The 23,521-nt window shown below is 48.0% G+C and overlaps 2 protein-coding genes and 1 long non-coding RNA gene across 11 annotated transcripts in view; 1 reads left to right on the forward strand and 2 right to left on the reverse strand.

The window, feature by feature from the left end:
* Positions 1 to 16,226, reverse strand: part of LOC138821409 (F-box/WD repeat-containing protein 11) — a 99,831-nt gene extending 83,605 nt beyond the window's left edge. For 2 of the 6 annotated variants that reach the window (XM_070013615.1, XM_070013614.1), the window contains exon 1: positions 16,046 to 16,226. In XM_070013615.1, the coding sequence (XP_069869716.1) occupies positions 16,046 to 16,090 (45 nt within the window). In that variant the 5' untranslated portion in view covers positions 16,091 to 16,226. Of the gene's footprint in view, positions 1 to 8,239; positions 8,402 to 16,045 lie in introns of all 6 variants that reach the window. The other 4 variants (XM_070013619.1, XM_070013617.1, XM_070013618.1 and 1 more) reach the window with 3 other exon arrangements.
* A 354-nt stretch (positions 16,227 to 16,580) lies between these two features.
* Positions 16,581 to 19,455, forward strand: LOC138821407 (uncharacterized). The gene is made up of 3 exons (XR_011370144.1): positions 16,581 to 16,680; positions 18,611 to 18,863; positions 19,107 to 19,455. It is a non-coding gene; the product is annotated as an uncharacterized lncRNA (long non-coding RNA).
* A 20-nt stretch (positions 19,456 to 19,475) lies between these two features.
* Positions 19,476 to 23,521, reverse strand: part of LOC138821406 (serine/threonine-protein kinase 10-like) — a 54,643-nt gene continuing 50,597 nt past the window's right edge. For all 4 annotated transcript variants that reach the window (XM_070013610.1, XM_070013613.1, XM_070013611.1 and 1 more), the window contains one exon: positions 19,476 to 21,348. In XM_070013610.1, the coding sequence (XP_069869711.1) occupies positions 21,208 to 21,348 (141 nt within the window). In that variant the 3' untranslated portion in view covers positions 19,476 to 21,207. The remainder of the gene's footprint in view (positions 21,349 to 23,521) is intronic.

The following is a 23,521-nucleotide window of genomic DNA, read 5'->3' on the forward strand; positions in this document are numbered from 1 at the left end:
AAGAACCTAGTAACAACAAAAAAATACATGTACACACACATTTACAACACATATGTATAAATTCTATTAAGGAGAAACTATATTTACATGGTTTTGGACTAAACTCCTATACTGGGAGCTTAGATCTCAGATTAGACTAAACATCAAAATCCTATGCTAAAGTTCCATATCATTAAACAAAGAGATTGGTCTATAACACCAAACTCCCCTGCTGGGCTCACTGGAACACTAACTACCCTACTTTATAAAATAAAGTGTGGTCTGGTCCTAGAAACAAAAAGACAATGAAGATCTTTGAATTTGTTGTGCTCATGTCCTTTGATACAATTCACTTTCTTAAAAGAATCAAAGCTCTGAATAGGCAGTTCTCTTAATAGCATACTCAGGTAGCCAACAGGTATGTGAAAAGACGATCAAATCATTAATCACAAGGGAAATATAAGTTAAAATCATTATATACTATTTCACACCTATAAGAAGTCTGACAATGCCTAGTTGCTCACAAGCATGTAATGCAATTAACACTTTTATATGCTGCCAGAGTTAGTATAACAATTTATAACAACTTTGGGAAGAGATCCAGCAGGATTTTTTCCCCCAAAACCCAAACCTACATATAGTAAATGTATATTTGGCATCTGATGCTGTTGCTCTCTGCCCCCTTCCTGGAAAAAGAGCTCAGAAAACCGTTGGAATCCCCTGAATGATGGTGATAAGTACAGCATCATTTCCTGAGTTCTGTGAGCCATTACAGAAAACTACTGAACATGAGAAAGGGGTTGTAGAAACTCCCTATCTAGGGCTGGTAAGTTGGCTTAGTGGTAGAGCGCTTGCCTTGCATGCATAAGGCCCTGGGTTTGATTCCTCAGCACCACATAAGCAGAAAAAAGCCAGAAGTGGTGCTTGTGGCTCAAGTGGTAGGGTGCTAGCCTTGAGCTGAAGAGCTGAGAGGCAGTGCCCAGGCCCAGAGCTCAAGCCACACAACTAAAAAAAAAAAAAAAAAAAGAAACTCCCTATCTATAGCCAGCCAGTCAAAGATACAGGTGGCAACCTGGGGATTAAACCAAGCCTGAAGTATGCAGTCAGAGCATTCTCATGGCACCTAATTCCAAGGCTCTATGACCAAGTAGATAATGAAAGGACAACCTCAGTGGCACTATGGTAAACAGAAAAGTATAAGCGAGTTCTGGCCCAAAAAGCCAACTGCTTTCATGCAGAAGTAAGTGCTTCAATACAAAATGCCCTAAGAGTGTGTGCGGGCCAAATCATGTATGCGTGCTGGTCCCTGAGCTTTTTTGGTTGAGATCAGCTCTCTACCACTTGAGCCAAAGCTCTATTTCTGACTTTTTGATAGTTAATTGGAGAAAAGAATTTCATGGACTTTCCTGCCTGAGCTGACTTTCAACAATGATCCTTAGATCTCAACCTGGAGTAGCCAGGATTACAAGTGTGAGCCACTAGTGTCTGACTTGAATTGCTTCATTTAAAAAAAAAAAAGAAAAAACAATCTGTTCCAACCAAGTAAAATATGTCTGTGGAACCCTATGGATAGGGCCTATAGATCCAAAACAACCAATATGTAACTCATAACCTGAAGGATAGGTCCAAGATCTGGTTACAACCTGCCCTTATTAAATTCATCTACCCCAGTTACTTCACACAAGCATTATGTACAGAACAACTTATTTGTCCTTACTTACAGAAAACAGCACTCCACGGGGCTGGGAAGGTGGCTCAGTGGTAGAGTGCTTGCCTTACATGCATGAGGCCCTGGGTTCGAGTCCTCAGCACCACATAAGCAAAAAGAAAAAAGCCAGAAGTGGCGCAGTGGCTCAAGTGCTAGAGCACTAGCCTTGAGCTGAAGAGCCGAGGGACAGTGCCCAGGCCCAGAGTTCAGGCCCACGACCGGACCCAAAAAAAGAAAAAAAGAAAAGAAAGAAAGAAAGAAAACAGCACTCCACTGCTTGCCGACCACTGCTAGCCTGTATCTTTGCTATGATAGCTCCCCCTGCCCCAGTACATCCATATCCAAATTTAATTTCTTCCAGATTATTTTTTCCTTTTAAAGAAATATCCCTTGTGGATTTCCTTCCTCCCTAACCCCATAGCACCTCTCATGAACCTTACCAGTTTTCATATTTTGCTATATATTATGTGAAAGACTACAAACTATTAGAAACAACATATGCATCTGATTCTTATTTTAAAATAAACTTATTAAAAAATAAATAAATGAACAACATGAACTCATGGTTCTTTTTAAACATATTTCTTAGCCCAGACTATCAAGAGTCCACATCAAGCTTCAATAATGCAGGGTTTCTAAATACCACTCCTCATTACATGACCCTTCAGATGTGGTAGTGTATGCCTGTAATCCCAGGAGGCAGGAGGATTGAAGTCCAACGCCGACCCTATCTGAAAAATAACCAAAGCAAAAAAATAAATAAAAAGAAGAAACAAAGGCTAGGCTTGTGGCTCAATGCTTGACTAGTATATAGGTTGTATGTGAGAGATCTACTTGGGAGAAAGAGGAAGACAACTTCAGTGCCTCTCTTTTTAGTCTGAGAGTCATCACCAGTGTTCACTGTGGAAAAATTCGGTGGGCTGTAAGCTTGGGATGGTTTCCACTGTGTGTGTGGGGGGGGGGGGGTGGGTGGGTGGGTGTAATATATATATGTTACACTTTAATAAAAATGCTTCTTAACAAAAAAAAAAAAAGGTGAGCCAGGTGCCAGTGGCTCACGCCTGTCATCCTAGCTACTCAGGAGGCTGAGATCTGAGGATCACAGTTCAAAGCCAGCCGGGGGCAGGAAACTCTCTGAGACTCATCTCCAATAAACCACCTAGAAAACCGGAAGTGGTGCTGTGGCTCAGAAGTAGAGCGCTCACCTAGAGCTGAAGAGCCCAGGGACAGCACCCAGGCCCAGAGTTCAAGCCCCATGACTGAAAAAAAAAAAAAAAAAAGATGAGCCTAGCTGGGCACCAGGGGCTCACATCTGTAATCCTACTCAGGAGGCTGAGATCTGAGAATCAAAGTTCAAAGCCAGCCCAGGCAGAAAAGTCCTCATGAAATTCTTATCTCCAATTAACCACTCAAAAACTGGAGATGGTGCTGTGGCTTAAGCAGTAGAGTTGCTAGCCTTGAGCACAGAGAGGTGGCTCAGGGACAGCCTTAAGGCCCTGAGTTCAAGCCCCACAACAACAAAAAAACAAACAAACAAACAAAAAGAAAGCCTAGCACATCTTATGCCAAAAAAGAAAAAAAGGCCAGGAAACACAAACTCTTACATGGGCATGTCAAAAAGAAGCGGGGACTAACTGAAAAGAATGCTCCTTAGCCAAATCTGGGACAAAGTATCACCAGTAATGACTATAACTGACTGCTAATACACTGGAGAAGTCCTTAAGAGTATGGCAACACAGAGAAGCAAGGCGTGGAGACAGAGTGGCCTCCCTGAATGCTAGCTAATACATGGAAAGGGGGTGGCAATTAGAGAACCACAGTTCTGTAACTCTATTGTAATAACATCTCAGGATTGGAATACTGACATCACTGAAGGAAAAGTTGTAAATATATAAAGTAGGGTATTTACAAGTTACCAAAATTACTGTCCTGTAGATTCCTCTCTAATAGCAGAGGAGAAAACAAAAACAAAAACAAAAAAAAAACGCACATTCGTTATAGAGAGATACCTAGTTGTTGCCATCCTAACCAAAGAGATTAAATTTAGCTGCAAATGTCATTGCCTACAGATGTGGGCTCATGTGAAGTACACTTCACCTATGATTTAGCCTCTTCCCAAAATGTTTGGCTTGGATACCTGGAAGAAAACTCCCAGTGTCAGGAGAGTACAGAAGCTACAAAAACAAACTAAACGGCACAGAAAGAAAATACTCAAAAACTGCAGAGGGGGGTATTTCCTAAAAGGCAACTAATAAAGACTGTGCCAAGAAGGGAAGAAAAGGCAGAGGGAGACTACTCTAAATTAATAAGAGGAAAAAGAAATAACTAAATACAGTATCCTTTATAGTTTGTTTTAAAGGATAGAGTTGATTCCCAAAACAAGTAGGAAAAATGAAAATTATGGACTTTTCTTTCCTACTGAAGCTAGGAATGGAACTCAGGGCCTGCTGCATTTCAGGCAAATGCTCTACAACTCTGCTACCCAGTCAGCCCTTTCTGAACATTTGATATCATACTACAGAATTACTTTTTCTGAAATGTGAAAAAAGGAGACATAGGAGGAGAAAGAATGAGTTCACTTTACTTTTTTTTATTTTTTTGGGTCCGGTCCTGGGGCCTGAACTCTGGGCCTGGGCGCTGTCCCTCAGCTCTTCAGCTCAAGGCTAGCGCTCTACCACTTGAGCCACAGTGCCACTTCTGGCTTTTTTCTTTTTGCTTATGTGGTGCTGAGGAATCGAACCCAGGGCCTTAGGCATGCAAGGCAAGCGCTCTACCACTGAGCCACCTTCCCAGCCCTGAGTTCACTTTAGAGTATGAAGAACTCAAGTTGCCTATATATACACATACAAACATGTATAAAATGTTATTATATATAATTGTGTTAAATAGAAGGGGGAAAAGAAGAAAATAGAGATATGGTACCAAGTGGAGAGGACAGCACCAGACAGACACTACCCCTACCTGGGGGAAATAATTACTGAAAAACTTAAGGGTTAAAGCATCATGATGCTTGTAACTCAAAACTTTTAGCAGCAACAACAAAAAAAGGGAAGGAAGGAATGGGAGATGGGAGAAAAGGAGGAAAACAGAAATGGACAAAGAAGGAAACAGAGAGAAAAAGTCAAGAAGGGCACAGAAATAACGAAAATATGACCAAACTGTTGAATCTAGGTCAAACATTTTTTTTTAAATACAGGTATTGAATGGGCAGCAGTGGCTCCAGCTGGCAACCCTAACTACTCAGGAAGCTGAGATCTGGAGAGCGAAGGTCAGAAACAACCCAGACGAGAAAGGCGTCAGATTCCACCTCCAAAATAACTAGCAAAGGCCGTGCTGGAGCATGGCTCACAGGGTAGAGTACAGCCAAGCAAGGTCAAACTTACAAGGCTCTGAGTTCAAGCCCTGGTACTGGAAAAAAGAAAAAAAAATAGCGTACTGTAAATTGCCTCAGGATATGCCACGCTAGAGTCTGATGCAGGATCTCAACACATCTAGAGTCTGATGCAGGATCTCAACACAGCTAATCTTTGTTTCTTCAACTGACCAGTAAATAAAATAGCTGATTTGTATTTAGGCTTCATGTTGTGATGTTAGAAATGTCTTTAAAATGTCATTAATACTACTCGTTCTTTAGGCTGGCATATTCTCATACTCTAGTATGTAGACTCTCCCATCTAAGTCTGGATGATCTGTGGCCTGTCTATGGTACTCCAGACGACACTATGTACTACAAGGAATACCCTACTAGACACTGAGATCCTTCACGCACAGGCAACCCTTTCTCCTCCTCCATGTCCTGGCCTTCTAGCATTCCCCACCCCAGGGTCCTAGGGCCAGACACTAAAAATCCAAACCATCACCCCTCATCTTTCTTTTTTTTTTTTTTTTTGGGGGGGGGGTCCGGTCATGGGGCCTGAACTCTGGGCCTGGGCACTGTCCCTCAGCTCTTCAGCTCAAGGCTAGCACGCTACCACTTGAGCCATAGCACCACTTCCGACTTTTTTTTCCTACTTATGTGGTGCTGAGGAATCGAACCCAGGGCGTCATGCATGCAAGGCAAGTGCTCTACCACTGAGCCACCTTCCCAGCCCCACCCCTCATCTTTCTTACTACTAAAACTACTCCCTGAGCTCCTACTACCTACATCATTTTCAAGTACGCCACCCCTGCCAGCCCTCGGGGAGCGCGCGGGTTCACTCAGCCAGACGATGTCCCTGACCTCAGTCTCCTCAATCCATCTTGGCAAAGCTAGTTTCCTAAAACACAAAATTTGTTATCTTACTCTTCCTACTTCAAGAATAAGAGAACAAGAAGACTCAAGTAATAATACAGTAAGCTAAACACAAGCTCCATTTAATAACAAGATATAATATGAAGACAAAGCATTATTGGGTAAGAGTCTTCTGAATATACGCCTATTCCACAACATACTTATGATAAAAATTAAACACACCAAAATACATGTGATTCAGTAGAAAGAAACCACAGGGAAGCAAGTAAAATTCAACTGCCTTCTCAACTGTAAAAAATAGGTATTTACTGAATAGCTCCTAGCAGTGATGAAGACATCATGAAAAACATGAGAAGTAGAAGCACAGGCAACATGAAGAGGCTCTGCCGTCCAGTAAAATCGTCAATGCCTACCGCAAACTAAATGAGGCTTCTTTAGTCCCATCTCTTACATAGTCCCAGCACCTACCTCACATCTCTGATGGAGTCCACGATGTGATTTGGTCAGTAACATCTACCTATAGAGAGCTAATGTTGTATTTATATGGCTTCAATCTATAGATCCCTTTAAATTCAACGAGCACCTAAACTAAGATCTAGGAAGCAAACTTTACTGTCAAAAATATACTAATCATGCTGACATACATAAATCATTGTAAATTCATACATTAGAACTGTGGTTTTAGCATCCGTTTTAATAAGGATGGTTAATTATTACTCCAACCCCTCCAACCCTGGAATGAGAAGCTGCTTTGAGCATGCTGATCAGAGCAGATTTTTGAGGATTTGAAAGGACAAGACCGAGGATGGTGGCAATTTCTAAAGTTGTACAAGTAGTAGCATTCAATTACTCAGTTATACAAGTGCCAATGTAGTGGGGAACAACTTCAATTCCAGCACTCTGGAGGCAAGGAGGATCATGATATCAAGGCCAACCTGGGCTACAGAATGGAGGGGGGGGAGGAAGAGGAAACAAGAGAAGAGGAAGGGAGAGGGGAAAAGGAAAAGAAAGAACAGGAAGAAGAGAAAGAGGAGGAAAAGGAGAGAAGAGGAGGAAAAAGGATAATGAGGAGGGGGAGAAGGATATATGGAACTAATGAGCTTTTGGGGGAGGTCGATACAGGGGTTTGAACTCAGGGCCTTGTACTCTACCACTTGAGTTGTGCCCCTAGCCCTAATAAGCTACTTAAACACCAAGAAACTGAGTAGATGAGAGGCTGTAGACAGCAAGTCCTGACATTTCAATGCACAACCTCCATACCCCCTGAATTACCTTTATGTTCATTTGATGAACTGACTGAAGGTCTGACTTTTCATTAAGCAGAGCACAAAATGATTATAACACCATGTCAAACAAGAAGCCAGCATCTGTTCCTCAAGGTAAAACCTGCCATAGAAAACAAGGCTGAAGCCAGGTGCCGGTGGCTCACACCTGTCATCCTAGCTACTCAGGAGGCTGAGATCTGAGGATCATGGTTCAAAGCCAGCCTAGGCAAGAAACTTCTTGAGACTCTTATCTCCAATGAGCCACCAGAAAACCGGAAGTGGCACTGTGGCTCAAGTGGTAGAGCACTAGCCTTGAGCTGAAGAGCTGAGGGACAGCGCCCAGGCCAAGTTCAAGCCCCACAACCAACAAAAGAAAAAGAAAAAGTGGAAGAAAATTGGGCTGAAAATCCAGAAGTTGAAATACAAACTTCAGCCAAGTATAGTAAGAACAAAGAACCAAAGTTTTGGAGACACAAAGATCAAGCTTAATACTTGGTGTTGCCATTTACTAGATGTATGACCCTGAAAATTTTGCACCTAATTCTTACTTAAGTTTCATTTCACTATAAAATGTATGTAAGAAAGATGTAAAATGCCTAACAACAGGGCCTGGCACCTAGCAGCTCTCTCAGTTAGTAAACCTTCCTGGAAGAGACGCAAACATCCTAAGGATAAGAGACCATTACTTTACATGATGACTAAAACTATTGTGACCAAGCATACTGTGCATCACGTCTCAACATGGCCATTTGTTTCCCATGTCTTATAAGCGACTCCCCACCAAAACAATTTTTCTGTTTATCATATCATATGCTCTGTGAAGAGTAACTAAAAACTACTGAGGCCTACAGTTGTACTTCTTATACTGAAACTAAGTTTTTGCTAACAATTCTGCTACATATACTATACTGATCCACATCCAAAACTAACATTAAGCACAAATATCTAGTATTACTTCCTTTCCCTATTACTAGAAAAAAAATGAAAAATGAAAAAATTAAATGCCTTTCAGTGAGGTGAGTTCCACAAACAAAACAATACAGGGCAATCGCTTACCTGGAAAATATTTTGTACTTCAGATCCACCAATCCAGAATGAATGGGGGTATTCCCTTTCAGACTAGTCTGAGAAAAGACAGCAGTCAATCATCTTCCAAGATTCTTTCCGCTTACTGTATCCAGCTTTCTTCAACAAAATCCCAAACATGCACTTCGGTAACTGTTGAAAGACAGAGAGCAATCCATACACCCACCACGGCACCAATGGTAGGGAAGCCACGGAGAAATGGAAGGGAGGGTCAGTGGAATGGTGGAGCTGAGGCTCAGAAAGAAGTTACAACCCACACCTCTCATCTCTATGTTGAGAAAGACTTGACTTCTATATGGGAAGCAATGAAACATGCCTAATATTAATATGCACTCACCATAAAGAGCATGCAACTTCCAAATGAGAGCAACTAAAATCTTGTCTACTGTCCACATAAACTGTGCCTCAACATACAACTACAACGAACTTTCTTTTCAGTTTCTAAGACAACTACTCCACTGTTTAAAAAAAAGTTTGCCAGCAAAAAAAAAAAAAAAAAAAAAAAAATCAATGACACAGGAGGCTCCAGGATCTCATAATAAAGAAACTCTTTTAGGGAACCTAATAAATCTTTTGTGTTGCTACATAGGAGGAGTCAAATTTACATAAATTACCCAAGTCCTTGGTGCCCAGCTGGAGTGTACAACATGTTTTAAGTAATGACAAGAATGAGCGTTTGATTCAATACAGGCCTACACCCCCAATGGCCAGTCACAGGTAAACAGGAAAATAACAAACACTAATAAACAATTTGATAGATGACACCTTCACACCCTAAGCCCAGTCCATATTCTATCAACATTGGTTTTCTACCATACCAACTTTCTCATTGGGACTACAAATTCTAAACAAACTCTTAGGGAGAGGGAAAAGGCATACAAATTTAGAAAACTGAGTTTACTTGCTCACTCATCTGCTATTCCCTCAACTGCCACACTACTGCCAAAGTACCCGGGCAGCAGTTGAATAAAACTTACTTCTTTAATGAAAGGTTGCTAGGCCGGGAAGGTGGCTCAGTGGTAGAGTGCTTGCCTGGCATGCAGGAAGCCCTGGGTTCGATTCCTCAGTATCACTTACACAGAAAAAGCCAGAAGGGCACTGTAGCTCAAGTAGTAGAGTGCTAGCCTTGAACAAAAAGAAGCTCAGGGACACTGCCCAGGCTGGGAGGGGGGGATGGGAGGGAGGTTGCTAATGGCCCAGACCCTTTACATCAGTTACTCAGATTTAATTCTCAAAAGAATAGGAGAGTTGACTTTCCCTACGATATAGTTCTACTACATGGTAGGCCCTTACACATCTCACAGAACACTGCTGCCTCCTAAGATCAAGGATCCGAAAGGTCACTGATTCCTTGGAGAAGAAAAAAACTGCTTTCTATTCTCAAAGGTCCTAAATTAATGAATATGAGAATGGAGAACATTTTTCAACCTAAGTGACTCAATAGGTACAATCATCATGAAATGGCAATCTTCTGGATCTTCTGACTTTAAAAAGCCTTTTATTACCATGGAGCCAAAATACTGACCATTAAACACACACACACACACACACACACACACACACACACACACACACACACACACACACACACACACACACACACACACACACACACACACACACGTACTGAAGTAGTCTTTGTGCTTAGCAGTCTCAAATCTACTTGAACACAGTAATTTTTAAATTCCAAGATATGTTTAAGGTCCACAGACAATCACAAAAGATGTTGTATTTTTTTTCACATTTCAGGAACAGCCACTGAAATGTCTGATACCAGGTTATGATTAACTTTACCATTATGTTCAGATGGAAAGAAATATCTTTCTACTCACAACTTAAAAGAGAATACATAAAATATAAATAATCAAGTCTCTCTCCCCCACTAAGTGACTTGAGAGAAGAAAAAACTGGAAATCCAATTCTGACAAAGGTGTCCAGTTAATTGTGGCTAATAACTGCTAAAGCAATAGTTTTGAAGCATTACTTGTTATATCTAAAATGCAGAGTAGAATAAATGATAGCAAGAGAGAACTACAATTTCCATTAATCAACTGAGTTCTGAAACTTGTGAATTCTCTGGCCTATTCCCTAAGTTTATTTTTCCCACTTCCCTTAATGGAAATATTTCTTCAGTGTCTAAATGGTGGCCAACCTTATGCTAATGACACAAAGATTAACCAAAGCCAACTCAAGGGTCAGAATCAAGTTCTTCCTGTTTCTGCCCTTCTTTCTGTGCCATTTTCAAGTGGTTATCACCAAGAAACTTACATTTTATTGCTAGTTCTCAAAGCTAGTTAAAAATAAAAGAAAGCCAGGTGCCAATAATTCTTATCTGTAATCCGAATTACATGAGGCTGAGATCTGAGGATCACAGTTCAAGCGCCAGGACCAGCACAAAAATAAGCATGTGAAAAAGCATTGAGAAGAGTCTCTTGTTCTCAGTAACAGAGCCCACTCACACCTCACCTTTGTTTTTCAGTGGGGTCTAGAGGCTTTTCTTCTAGAGAATGCTTTCCTATATTCACATGGATGCCCTTATCAGAGCACAAGCACCCTTCTCTTTCTCCTCCTCCCATTTTTCATGATAATGTCCCAGTGTTTCCACTTCCACAGCTGACTAAGTATGAGAGGGAATTTCCTTAAAAAAAAAAAAAAAAAACACTTCCTGCTGATGCCAGAGAACTCTATGAGCTGATTTTGGTTAAAGCATTAAGATCAAGGTTACAGACAGCCTATTGGAATGTGAGGTCTTCCTGGTCTCTCATTTGCCTACAAAGACAAACTTCCTGTTAAGTAATGGTGATCAAGCAGAAACTTAACAAGCTCACTCCTGATCAACAAGTTTAGCGCTATTGTCAACTAATTGAATTAACAATACAACTCAGAAGGAAACCTAGGTAACCTTTTTGAAGTGCTTATCAATTGTAAATTCACATCAATAGCTATAAAATGAACTTGGTTTCTTAATCTTTGCTAGCAACCACTCTGGGATATAGTAAATCAATCTTTAAGTATCTATGTATGATTACTATAATGTCTATGACTTTCCTTCACCAGTCTTTTCCCTCCATCCATCTCCACCTTTGTCTTAAGGTTAACAAAAGCTACTGATGACTTACACCTGTAATCCTAGCTACTCAGAAGGCTGAGATCTAAGGGTTGTGGTTCAAAGCCAGCCCGTTGAGGCATCTCCAATTAACTTACCAAAAGAGCCAGCAATAGAGCTATGACTCAGTGGTAGAGTGCTAGTCTTGAATAAAAGTGCTCTGTGACAGCACCCAGGGCCTGAGTTCAAACCCCAGGACCAGCATGTGCACACACACACAGAGACAGAGAGTGTAAGAGACTTTACAGCACAGGGAAAAAAATACAAACATAAATTTAAATTATTATCAATTGGATACTCACACAGTGAGCATTGTGGAGGAGTAAAAGGTCACCAAATACAGACTTTGGCAGGGAACAACCACAAGTTTTTATAATATCAGTAAGGTATATTTCTCATAAAAGATTATTATGAGAATTAATAACAAAGATGAAACCTTCTAGAAAGAAATAATGTATGGAAACAATCACCAGGAAAACGTAATTCAACAGTTAATGAACATCTATAAGAATGCATTTTACATATAAAGGAGCTAAGTGTTGGAGGAAGATGAATGAATAATGTCCCACCCCTTTCCATGAGTTTATCATTTAATAGGAAATACAAACAAGTAATTATAATTCAAGACTAGAAACATTTTGTATACAAGAAAAATACAAAGTGTCTGAATTCATTAATTTTATTTAACAATCATTATCCTGTAGGCAGTGCTACAGATACAAAACAAGATCTCTCATCCCATCAGATAAACCGACACCAAAAGAAATAGTGTCCATTCTGCTTTCCAGGATGACAGAAGTTTATTTGCATAAGCAAAAAAAAAGAAGAAGATTGCTGGGTAGTGATCTAAGCCAACTTGGGCAGAGAGGAAGTATGGAGTGTTTAACAAATGGGCATAGAGCAGTTCATACTAGAGCTGACAGTAGGAGCAAAAACTGGAAGGCCATGGTCCTCCAACTTTGGCTGGAATAGGAATTACGTGGGAGAAAATGCCAGAAGGGAGCCTGAGATCCAGAGAGACAGAAGCTCAAATTGGAACAAACCACTAGGATTGCAAATACTTTCCCACTAAGTGCAAATGTGAATCACAAGGTGGAACCTAAGATCCCAGAGTTCATAGAGCAGAACACTTTTGTTTCTAGAATTCATAAGCCCAAACTCAAAGGTATGTATGTCATTCTGTGAATCTATGTAATAGCGTAGTGATTTTCCTGGGCTTATTCTGTTTGTATGACACAGGCTTCAACTTAGGTGCTAAGAGTGCCAAGACTTGTATGCGGAAACATGTTTATCCTTGTCAAATCAGAAAGAACACCTAACCTACTGGAAAATCATGGGCACAGACTCTTATGCTCAAGCCACAACCTTTCAATGAGGCCTATAAATATATGATTTATTTCATCTGAACCCTCTTTTTAATCACCTTTTGAAAGTTAGACACACATGAAGATAGGTAATAGTAACAAAGATCCAATCTCTTGATAAACTCAATGAAGAATCCCATTTACCCCAATTAGAAAGTCAATGAGAGGAAAGAAAAAGAAAAATTTCCACTAACTTCTCATCTGTTTCTCTCATATCCTTGGTTTTATGACCCCCTTGTACTCCAACAACTCTAAAATTAGCATATTTGGCCAAATATAGTAGTACAAGTATCCCAGTGGCTGAGGCGTGAAGATGGAAAGTTCAAGGCTCACTGCTACAGGATGGGACTGTCTCAAAAAAAAAAAATCTTAAAGTACACTTGGCACACCTTTTTTGTTGTTTTGTTTTTAGAGGGGGGGGGTTCTAATTACCAATTAACCTCCAGAAAACTGGAAGTGGCGCACAGTGGTGGAGTGCTAGCCTTGAGCAAAACTGCTCAGGGGAAGCACCCATGCCCTGAGTTCAAGCCTTAGGACCAACGGAGAAGAAAAAAAAAAAAAAAGTAAGGAGGCAGAGATTAGGAGGTTTGAGGGCAGAGGGCAAGGAAGGGGTAGCGGAGATTCTCAATAAATAAGCCAGGCGTGGCGTCTCTTATTTATTTTAGGTCACAGTGCTAAACTGACCCAGGAAAAGACACCAATATCCCATCCAAAAAAAAAAAAAAAAAGACTAAAGAAAAGAAGTGCTGGAAATATATCTCAAGTAATAGACAGTCTGTACCAAGCAAAACCAAGGTCCTGAGCTGTTAGTAACAATAAAAAATTGCTTAAGAATAAACATCATGTAATAGATAATTCACAGTTTGCATTCTTTCCAGTGAAATTTGCCAAACAAGCCAGAGCCTCATGAATTTTGTGTATGTATTTCCAAAATGGATTACTTTTCATCTAACTTATTCATAATAAATCTGATGTTACTAAAGTCAGACTTAAAAAAACATGCAGGGTGCTGGTGGCTCACACCTGCAATCCTAGCTATTCAGGAGGCTGAGATCTGAGGATCGAGGTTCAAAGCCAGCCCAGACAGGAAATACGGTAAGACTCTTATCTCCAAATATCCACCAGAAAACTGGAAGTGGCACTGTGGCTCAAGTGGTAGAGCACTCACCTTGATCTGAAGAGTTCAGGGACAGCACCCAGAATTCAAGCCCCAGGACCGACCAAAAAAAAATAGGCCCATAAGTAGGCCATAAAAGTCTACATGGTGGTTGAAACATCAGCAACTGTACATTCAGTTGTGTCAATCAAGAAGTTACAGAGACTGAACCTACCCAGGTCAGAGGGAGAAGTGTCTTTTATAAACCCAACCCTCAGGCAGGACGGGGAGGGAGTGCATTTTGGAGATGCAATTATTCTGCTACTACTATCTCTCTTCTGCTGCCCCTCCACTCTACTTCCATATTAGGGATCAAAACCAGGGATTCTCAAAAGCAACTTATTTTGTACTCTACCACTAAGATACATCTGGACCCAAACTTTATATTCTCTTAAGCTTACCAAAAAAAATGAGCTGGAGGTAGAGTGGATTCAGTGGTAAACTGCTTGCCTGGCACAACAGGCTCTTGGTTCAATCCCTAGCACTCCAACAAAAAAGAAAGAGAAGTAGGTGGTAGTGACTCAGGCCTGTAATCCTAGCTGTCCAAGAGGCTGAGATCTGAGGATCATGGGTCAAAGCCAGCTGGAGCTGAAAAGTTCCTCCAATTAACCACAAGAAAACTGGAAGTGGCACTGTGGCTCAAAGTGGTAGAGCACTAGCCTTGAGCAAAAGTACAGGGCACAGGCCCTGAATTTAAGCTCCATGACAAAGAGAAGAGAGGAGGGAAAAAAAAAGGGGGGGAGAGAACCTCAAAAATCTAACTAAAACAGAGGGATGATGATTTAAAAAAAAAAAAGACAGTTTATGCTGAAATATCACATGAAAGTTATCTTGGTAACCATTACCAAACTAGTACAGACAGCACAATCATAAATATTTGAGTACTGAAACAGACTCATAAAAATCTAAAATATTTCATGCTCTGGGCTTTCAAAATACCATCGGTTTAACCCCTTCTTCAATCATATTGTCTTGAAGTCAGTATTAAAAACATTCCGACCTAGGTCTGATAACTCACTTACACAGGGAAAGACGTATGCAAATCATTCCCGAATTTGACCCTGGATTTTCTCAATCTGCGGACAGGCACCTGTGCTTAGTTTCACAAACATGTTTATGAAAAGTGCCAGGTCTCAACTTATCTCTTTCAAGGAATGTTAAAATCCTTAAAAAGTCATTTTCAAATGATCATAATCTTTGATAAGCTTCTGACAATCCTGTTTAAAGTCCAAGTTTATACTGTCCCTAAATGTCAGACATCTCTCTTGATACCGCAGACCAGAACTATGCTGTGAGGCCAAGCGGCGGGGTGCTGGGCTTGGACGCCGAGCTGCACCCCAACCTGGAGTCGGGGCTCGAGCTGGGAGCAGGGCAGGCGAGCCAATGTAGGCCGAGGGCTCCTAGTTGGGAGCCCGCGCTCAGGAGCTGCTGGGGCTCCCTTCCGAGCAGGCCTGCGGGGGCCGGCCCGCCCGGGGGGTGCGGGCGCCGCTGCCCGGGAGGCCCGCCGCTGCCCCCGCGGCCGGGCGCACGTGTCCGCCTCGGCCCCGCGGGGGGCTCGCCCCGGGAGGCCCGGCCGCAGCCTCGGGCCGCGCGCCGCACAGGCCCCGCGGCGCCCGCACGCCCGAGCGGGAAGCGGCGCCGAGGTCACCGCGCGGGGCCGCCGGGGGCCGCGGCGCGGTCGTCACCGCCTCGGCGGAAGCTCTCGGCGGCCCGGGCCCCGCGGGCGGCAGCGGCGAGGCCGAGGCAGCTGGGGGCGGCGGGCGGGACCGCGGCCGCCCCGGGCCGGCCCCCCGCGCCTCCGCGGGCCCGGGCAGCGCCCTCCCTTTGTCCGGGAGGCCTGACCCCGCGGGACGCCCGGGCCTGGACGCCGAGGCCCGGACCGCGGCCCGGGCGGCGCCGCCGGCCTCCTCCTCCTCCTCCCGCGCTCCTCCGGCGGAGCGGCCGGGAGGCGGAGGGCGAGGAGCCGAGGCCCGCGGCGGGAACAGGCGGCGGGAGGGGGGCCGGGGCGCGGAGGGCGCGGGCGGCGGGGAGCCGCGCCGAGGCCGGGCCGGGCCGGGCCGGGGCGGCGGGGAACTCGGGGCGGGCCTCGCGCGGACGCAGGCCCGCCCGGCCGGACGGGCGGAAGGCGGACGGTCGGCGGCCGCACTCACCATGAGCTCGATGGTCTTGTCCTCAATCACGGAGTCGGGCTCCATGGCGGCCCCGCCTCGCTCTCCCCGCGCACAGCGAACGGCCCGGGCAGAGGAGGCGCCGGCGGCGGCGGCGGCGGCGGCGATCGCGCCCACTCCAGCTGCCGCCCGCCCGGGCCGCCGGCAGCTCCGCCCTCTGCTCGGCCGGCGCAGTGCGCGGCGTCGGACTACGGCTCCCAGCGGCCGCCGCGGCCCCGGGGCGTGGTGGGAGCGAGGGGCCGCCCGGGCAGCTCCCGCCCGGCGGCCGCGACGGCGGCGGAGCGGCGGGGCCGGCTGGACGGCGAGGGCGCGGCTCCCACCCAGGGGCTTCGGGCTCCTTCAGGCCGGGCCGCCAAAGCGCCGCGACTACGAGTCCCGGCAGGCCCTGCGCGCGCCCTCCTTCCGGCCGTCGCCGCGGACTTCCGGGCGGGGAAGCCCGGAACGGAAACTCTGAGGCGACTCCTGGCGCGGCGGCGCCGCTGCGTGTGCGCCGACTTCCGGACATGCGCGGTCCACGTTGGCCAGGCCGCTCCACGCCGGCCGCTCGCGCGCGGTCGTGCCGCGGGTTGCTGAGCGGAGGTGGACGGTGGCGAGGAGCGTGTGGAGGAGCGTGCGTGGTGAGTGCTGGGCTCAGGCCCGGGGGGGGGGCGTCCAGAGGGGAGGGAGCCCGGGGGGGGGGAGTGCACAGGGGGAGGAGGGCGTCCAGAGGGAAGGGAGCCCTGGGGTGGAGGGAGTGCACAGGGGGAGGAGGGGGGGGGAGTGCACAGGGAGAGGAGGGCGTCCAGAGGGGAGGGCGCACGGGGGTGGGGGGGAGTGCACAGGGGGGGAGGGCGTCCAGAGGGGAGGGCGCGGGGGGGGGAGTGCACAGGGGGAGGAGGGCGTCCGGAGGGGAGGGCGCACGGGGGTGGGGGGGAGTGCACAGGGGGGGAGGGCGTCCAGAGAGGAGGGCGCACGGGGGTGGGGGGGTGCACAGGGGGAGGAGGGCGTCCAGAGGGGAGGGAGCCCGGGGGGGGGGGAGTGCACAGGGGGGGAGGGCGTCCAGAGGGGAGGGAGCCCGGGGGGGGGGGAGTGCACAGGGGGAGGAGGGCGTCCAGAGGGGAGGGAGCGGGGGGGGAGTGCACAGGGGGAGGAGGGCGTCCAGAGGGGAGGGAGCCGGGGGGGGGGGGGAGTGCACAGGGGGAGGTGGGCGTCCAGAGGGGAGGGCGCCGGGGGGGGGGAGTGCACAGGGGGAGGAGGGCGTCCAGAGGGGAGGGCGCACGGGGGTGGGGGGAGTGCACAGGGGGAGGAGGGTGCGGGGGGGGGGGAGTGCACAGGGGGAGGAGGGCGTCCAGAGGGAAGGGAGCCCTGGGGTGGAGGGAGTGCACAGGGGGAGGAGGGGGGGGGAGTGCACAGGGGGAGGAGGGCGTCCAGAGGGGAGGGCGCACGGGGGTGGGGGGGAGTGCACAGGGGGGGAGGGCGCGGGGGGGGGGAGTGCACAGGGGGAGGAGGGCGTCTAGAGGGGAGGGAGCCGGGGGGGGTGCACAGGGGGAGGAGGGCGTCCGGAGGGGAGGGAGCCCGGGGGGGAGAGTGCACAGGGGGAGGAGGGCGTCCGGAGGGGAGGGAGCCCGGGGGGGAGAGTGCACAGGGGGAGGAGGGCGTCCGGAGGGGAGGGAGCCGGGGGGGGAGTGCACAGGGGGAGGAGGGCGTCCAGAGGGGAGGGCGCACGGGGGTGGGGGGGTGCACAGGGGGAGGAGGGCGTCCAGAGGGGGGGGCGCACGGGGGTGGGGGGGAGTGCACAGGGGGGGAGGGCGTCCAGAGGGGAGGGAGCCCGGGGGGGGGGGGAGTGCACAGGGGGAGGAGGGCGTCCAGAGGGGAGGGCGCACGGGGGTGGGGGGAGTGCACAGGGGGAGGAGGGCGTCCAGAGGGGAGGGCGCACGGGGGTGGGGGGGAGTGCACAGGGGGGGAGGGCGTCCAGAGGGGAGGGCGCACGGGGGTGGGGGGGAGTGCACAGGGGGGGAGGGCGTCCAGAGGGGAGGGCGCGGGGGGGGGAGTGCACAGGGGGAGGAGGGCGTCCAGAGGGGAGGGCGCACGGAGGTGGGGGGGGGATGCACAGGGGGAGGAGGGTGTCTAGAGGGGAGGGCGCACAGGGGTGGGGGGGTGCACCGGGGGAGGCCATCCAGAGGGGAGGGCGCCTGGAAGGGAGTGCACAGGGGGAGGAGGGCGTCCAGAGGGGAGGGCGCACGGGGGTGGGGGGGTGCACAGGGGGAGGAGGGCGTCCAGAGTGGAGGGCCTATGGGGGGGGTGCACCGGGGGAGGAGGGGTCCACCCGGGGAGAGGGCAGGGGGGGGTCTCCCCGGGACAGGGGAGGGCCGCAGCCTCGGTCGGGGAACACCTAGGTGGAAGGGGAGCCGGAAGCTGGCTGGGCAGGGCAGGGCGCTGGCCGCAGATGGGAAGGAGGAGGGGGCCTGCAGCTGTCTTCCCACTCCAGCCGAGGGATGAGAAGGGTCCTGGGCAAATTGAGCTCTTGCTCTCTTGTTCAGAAGATAAGTATTGTTTTTAACTTTCCAGCAGCATCTGCTGCACTGCTGTGAGCGCTGGTGACCAGCCCTGAACATAACTGAGCCCCTTTCTCATGGAGCTTCACTGCAGAGCAGGCGACAACTAGGAGTAAGAAGTGGAACCTTCTGGAGCTCTGCCTCTACCACGGGACTTCCACCAAGTCTCTGAGTTTTTCCTGAGCACTTCCCCAGGAGCAAGGTAGTTTCCTGCCAGCTGCCCTGAGGGAGAACTCAGGCCTCTCTGCAGGTCTTAGGGGAATGTGGTAAGTTTTAAGGAAGCAGGGCTTTGCCCTGGGGTGGGTGCAGTCAGGAATAGAGGTAACTCTGGGGTTGGACATCTCAGAAAATCTTATCTGAAGGAATGAGGCTAGCGCTGTAATTTGAGGCAACCCCTCAAATTAGCTGAAGATGTTTAGTCATTTTTTTTTGTGACACAGACATTATTCCTGTGTTCTTGCATGATTATGGATGGGTCTCATTTCTATCTTGACCTGTTGTGATCACAGAATTGCCTTATCGAGTCAGAAGAGGTTGTGAGCCCAGCCTGACCCTTGCTCAAGGTCTACTTCCTCATCTGTGAACTAGGAATGATGAAGTGTTCTCCAAGGTTCTTGAGAGGATTTAACCTATACAATTCTTGGAGGTCAATGCATGTTATGAAAGGAAAATGATGCTGAGGGCTGAAGAGAACATACCCAGATACATATTTTCCCTCTCCTGCTGTGCATCACTTGAGACAGAAACCCTGGAGTCTGACCTGCAGTTTTACCACGGAGGCACCTGGGTTCTCAGAATAATAAATAAGCTTTCTTACTGGGTAAACATGGGTAGATACACCTGTTTTTTTACCCCATTCCAAAAGAACAACCCCCAGATGCAAATTATTTTATTTATTAGAAGCATATTTACATTCTCACAGTTAACTTTGAAGAGAACATTTTACAAAAATTTCATAAATTTGGAAACCATGTAAAAATAACTTCTTCATAAAGGGAAATATAAGTTAATGGACTGAAGGGAGAAACATTCGTCCCTGATGCAGAAATTTAGTACAGGGCCTGAGGAATACTGTGTGCACGTCTGGCAATGAGCATTGCATGTAGGCTTGTCGGTGAGTCTGAGGACCAGGCCGGACCTCATCTGTAAAAGCACAGCACAGCTAGGAGGGCTTAGTTGGTACTGAGCAATGAGGCAGCAACGTCATAAAGGAGCTGGGCATTGGGAGCCACAAGCCGCATGAGGAACAGTAGCAGACCTTCCCTGAAGCACAAAATTGGCATCTCACTTGTACTTTTGTCACATTCCTGGATGCAGGGACAATGTACAAACCTTGGTCACCCACCCACATGGGTTCCCCCGGGGCCTGTGTCCCATCCAGCAAGCCAGACTTAAGAAAACCACCGATTGCCGTGTCCCAAGAACCTCTTCACAGTAAAGATTCAGGACCCCACATGCTCTTTGCCTGTTCAGCAACCAGCCCTCCCTTGTCAAACATCCGTTGAAATCAAGAGAAACATCCAGGGCCCTATCCCTGAGGAATGGAGGAGCCAACAAGACCTTGGGGTTCCCAGACATCACTGCCGGCAAAGCACAACCAACGGCATTGCCCGAGTCCTCACCATTGTCAGGACCGTAAGGTTCTTGAAAAGAAGCTGTTTTCCTGAAGAAGCCATTCATTTTCTGTTTCAGTGGAACATTTTGAAATCAAGGTGAGAGGTGTGCTTTGTAAACAGACTAAGCTGGCTGGAGCATTTGCTTATGGTGGGTTGTAAACGCAGCCTGTGAAGATCAACACCTTGAGCCAACCTGAAGGCCCAAGAGTGCTTCTGCCATGTTCCTGGGGGCAGAAAACATTCTTCCTGAGAAGTCCAAGCTTGGTCTGAAATGTGCGTTGGGCCTCCTGGACACAGCCCAGGAAAGGAGCCTTCCCCAGGCACCTTCAGGCAGCAGTGGGGCGGGGCGGGCAGTGTGAGCCAGGCAGCCGGCCTGTGGATTCTAAGAGGTAGGGAATTTACCCTAAACACAGGATGCCAGGCAAAGGCCAGCAAACTGGCAGCACACAGTGCCTTCTCTGGATATTGAGGTCAAAACCCAGCATGGCTCCCCACAGACTACCCCACCTACCAGGAGCCACACAAACAGTTTTGTTGTAAGCAGAAAGTAGGTCCGGGGTGTAAGGACACCTTGGAGGGACTGGCATCAAGCCTGGCACTTCCAAGAAATGGCATGGCAGATGGCTCCTATCTGCACTGCAAGAGCTGCTTTACACCACAGGGTCACATCTGAAGTGACCCCAGTGACCAGCATGCTCTAGCCCATAGACTGCAAGACAGGCAGGGACTTGAGGCCACAGCAGACCCATTCTCCTGGCCCTCGATCACAGCTGTCCCAATCACTGGCCACTCAATGGGATCTGGGGATGAGGGCAGTTAGGGTCAGGGATAACCGTAAACTGCCTTCCTCCACCAAGGAGTAAGAAGCAGGCAGCAGAAGCAAGGGTCTGGCTGGAGCTGGCACAGAAGCAAGGCGGAGGGGTCCTGAGTTACTTGTTTGCAGAGGCTGAGGGTCTTTGGGCCCCGTACTGCCAGTCATAGTTCCCTGCAGGCGTTAGGAAGCATCGGCTGAGCTGTAGGGGAAGAACTTGGTGACCTTGCTGGGCGTGGTCGGGTTGGGGCACTCCACTTCTTCACTTAGTTTGAAGAACATTTCCTGCTCCCGCTTTTTCTGGTTCAAATCCTCTTCCAGAGCCTGTGTTTGAGAGAGGACAGAAGGCACTAGAAGCATCCCACCAGCCACAAACCTCCACCAGTGATACTTTGCGAGCGTTTCCCCAGACTCGAGTGAGTAGGGACAACGTGGCTCCTTCACCCCTCCTGCCACCTCCACCAGGAGTGAAGGCAGGGGAAGCAGACTGCATGGTATTCACCATCATGAGCTCACAGGAAGGAAAACCTTCGTTAAAAATGGCCAGTTTCAGTGCTTCACACCTGTGATCCAAACTGCTGGGAAGGTGGAGGTGGAAAGAGGATTGCAGTTTGAGGCCAGCTCAGAAAGTCACTGAGGCTCGCTCCATCCCACAAGCAGTCATTTCGTCACAAGCCTGTGGTCCCATCTGCGTGGGAGGCACAGGTAGGAGGAGGATCAAAGTCTGATAAAATAAGACAGAATGGGCTGGAGCCAGAGCAAACACCACACACCCACACAAAGCCAAGCTGGGTGTAGCTAGTAATAGAACGTAGGGGCAGGGAGGGCACGGAGAACAAGATAGCAAATGGAGCACTCAACGCTTTCTGCTCCAATGACACAAAAGTGAGGTTCTGAGGATGGGAAAAGGCATTCATGGGGACCTAGGAAGTAACAGAGAAACAACAGGGATGGTAGAATAGCAGCAAAGGCGTTTGGAACTGGTATCTGGCTTCCTGACTGGGGAACCACCCAGAAATCGCCAAATTCAGCCTCAGGAAAATACCGTCTGAGGACCTTTCCACCAGCCTGCAGAGGTGAGGACTGGTCTGGAGTAGGGACCCTGTGTCCCCAAGTCCAGGAACAAGAGGTAGAAACAGTTTGGCAGTGCATGGGACACTTGGGCATAACCTCTGGACTTAAACTAGTTATAAGAAGCTTGGGAAAGAAAAGCAGGCAACACAGCCATCAGGGGTCAACAAAAGTTTAAGCTTTGGGAAGGAGACTACAGTCAGAAATCCAGAGGCTGGAAGTCTGCGGGGAGGAGGCTTGGGAACACCCCCTGAGCCAGAGAGCAGATGCCCAGAGCCACAGCTGTGAAGCCGCCTGCAGCAAGTGCTGAGGGACCCCAGAGACCCTGCACACCAAGGGACAAGCTCACAGCACTGCCCACGACAGAATGGAGACAGCACTGCCCCTGCCCGCTAAGCAGGCTTGGGACTCTGCTGAGTCAAACTGCAGAGGCACTGGCCATTAGCTGGACTTAGAAAGCCTCGTTCCCACATAAGGACTTCCAAGGGAAGCAAAGCCCTCACACTTAAAACAGACTGCTGCTACCTCAGAAAAGGCTGTATATAAGCTACACAGACAGACACTAGGACAACTAAAACCTCATTGTTGCTCTGTATAAGTCTGTATTTGTTCCTGCATTGGTTCAACTGTTTTGAGGACTGCTTCTTAGAAGACACCAAGGGCATGCACAAGAAGATCCAATCTATATATAATGGGGATAGATTAAAAAAAAAAAAGATAAAAACTAAAGGTATTGAAAACCCATTTGACAAAATCATGATAGAAAACTCACCCAGTCCCAAGAGAGTATCGTCCAGGTGATGATGGCTTACAGAACTTCAAGCAGACAAAAGCGGAGAAGAAACCCCAGACATATTACAGTAAAATCACTAAATGCACAGAATAAACACTAGGCTGCAAAGGAGGGGCAAGTGACCACAATAGCAAGCCCATTAGAATAATAGCGTTTTTGCTAACTGCAGGAAGGGCAGGGAAAGAATTCGAGTCTTGAAAGACAACAGTGGCCAGCCTAGCCTCTTATCCAGAGACCCTATCCTTCAGACTTCATGGGGGTAAAAAAAACCTTGCATGGTAAATAAAAGAAAGGAATGGGGGGGGGGGGGCAGAGATGGGATGGGAAGGAGAAACAAAGCAGGAGGCTACAATGCTTGATAAGAAATGTACTCATTGGGGCTGGGAAGTTGGCTCAGTGGTAGAGTGCTTGCCTTGCATGCCTGAGGCCCTGGGTTCAATTCCTCAGCACCACATAAGCAAAAAGAAAAAAGCCAGAAGTGGCGCTGTGGCTCAACTGGTAGAGCGCTAGCCTTGAGCTGAAGAGCTGAGGGACAGAGTTCAGGCCCCATGACCGGACCCCCCCCCCAAAAAAAAAAAATGTAGTCATTATCTTGCCCTTGTAATTGTAACCCCTCTGTACAGTATTTTCACA

The sequence above is a fragment of the Dipodomys merriami genome, unplaced genomic scaffold (genome assembly GCF_024711535.1).
Source record: "Dipodomys merriami isolate MVZ:Mamm:240054 unplaced genomic scaffold, mDipMer1.0.p SCAF_911, whole genome shotgun sequence".
Taxonomy (NCBI): Eukaryota; Metazoa; Chordata; class Mammalia; order Rodentia; family Heteromyidae; genus Dipodomys; species Dipodomys merriami.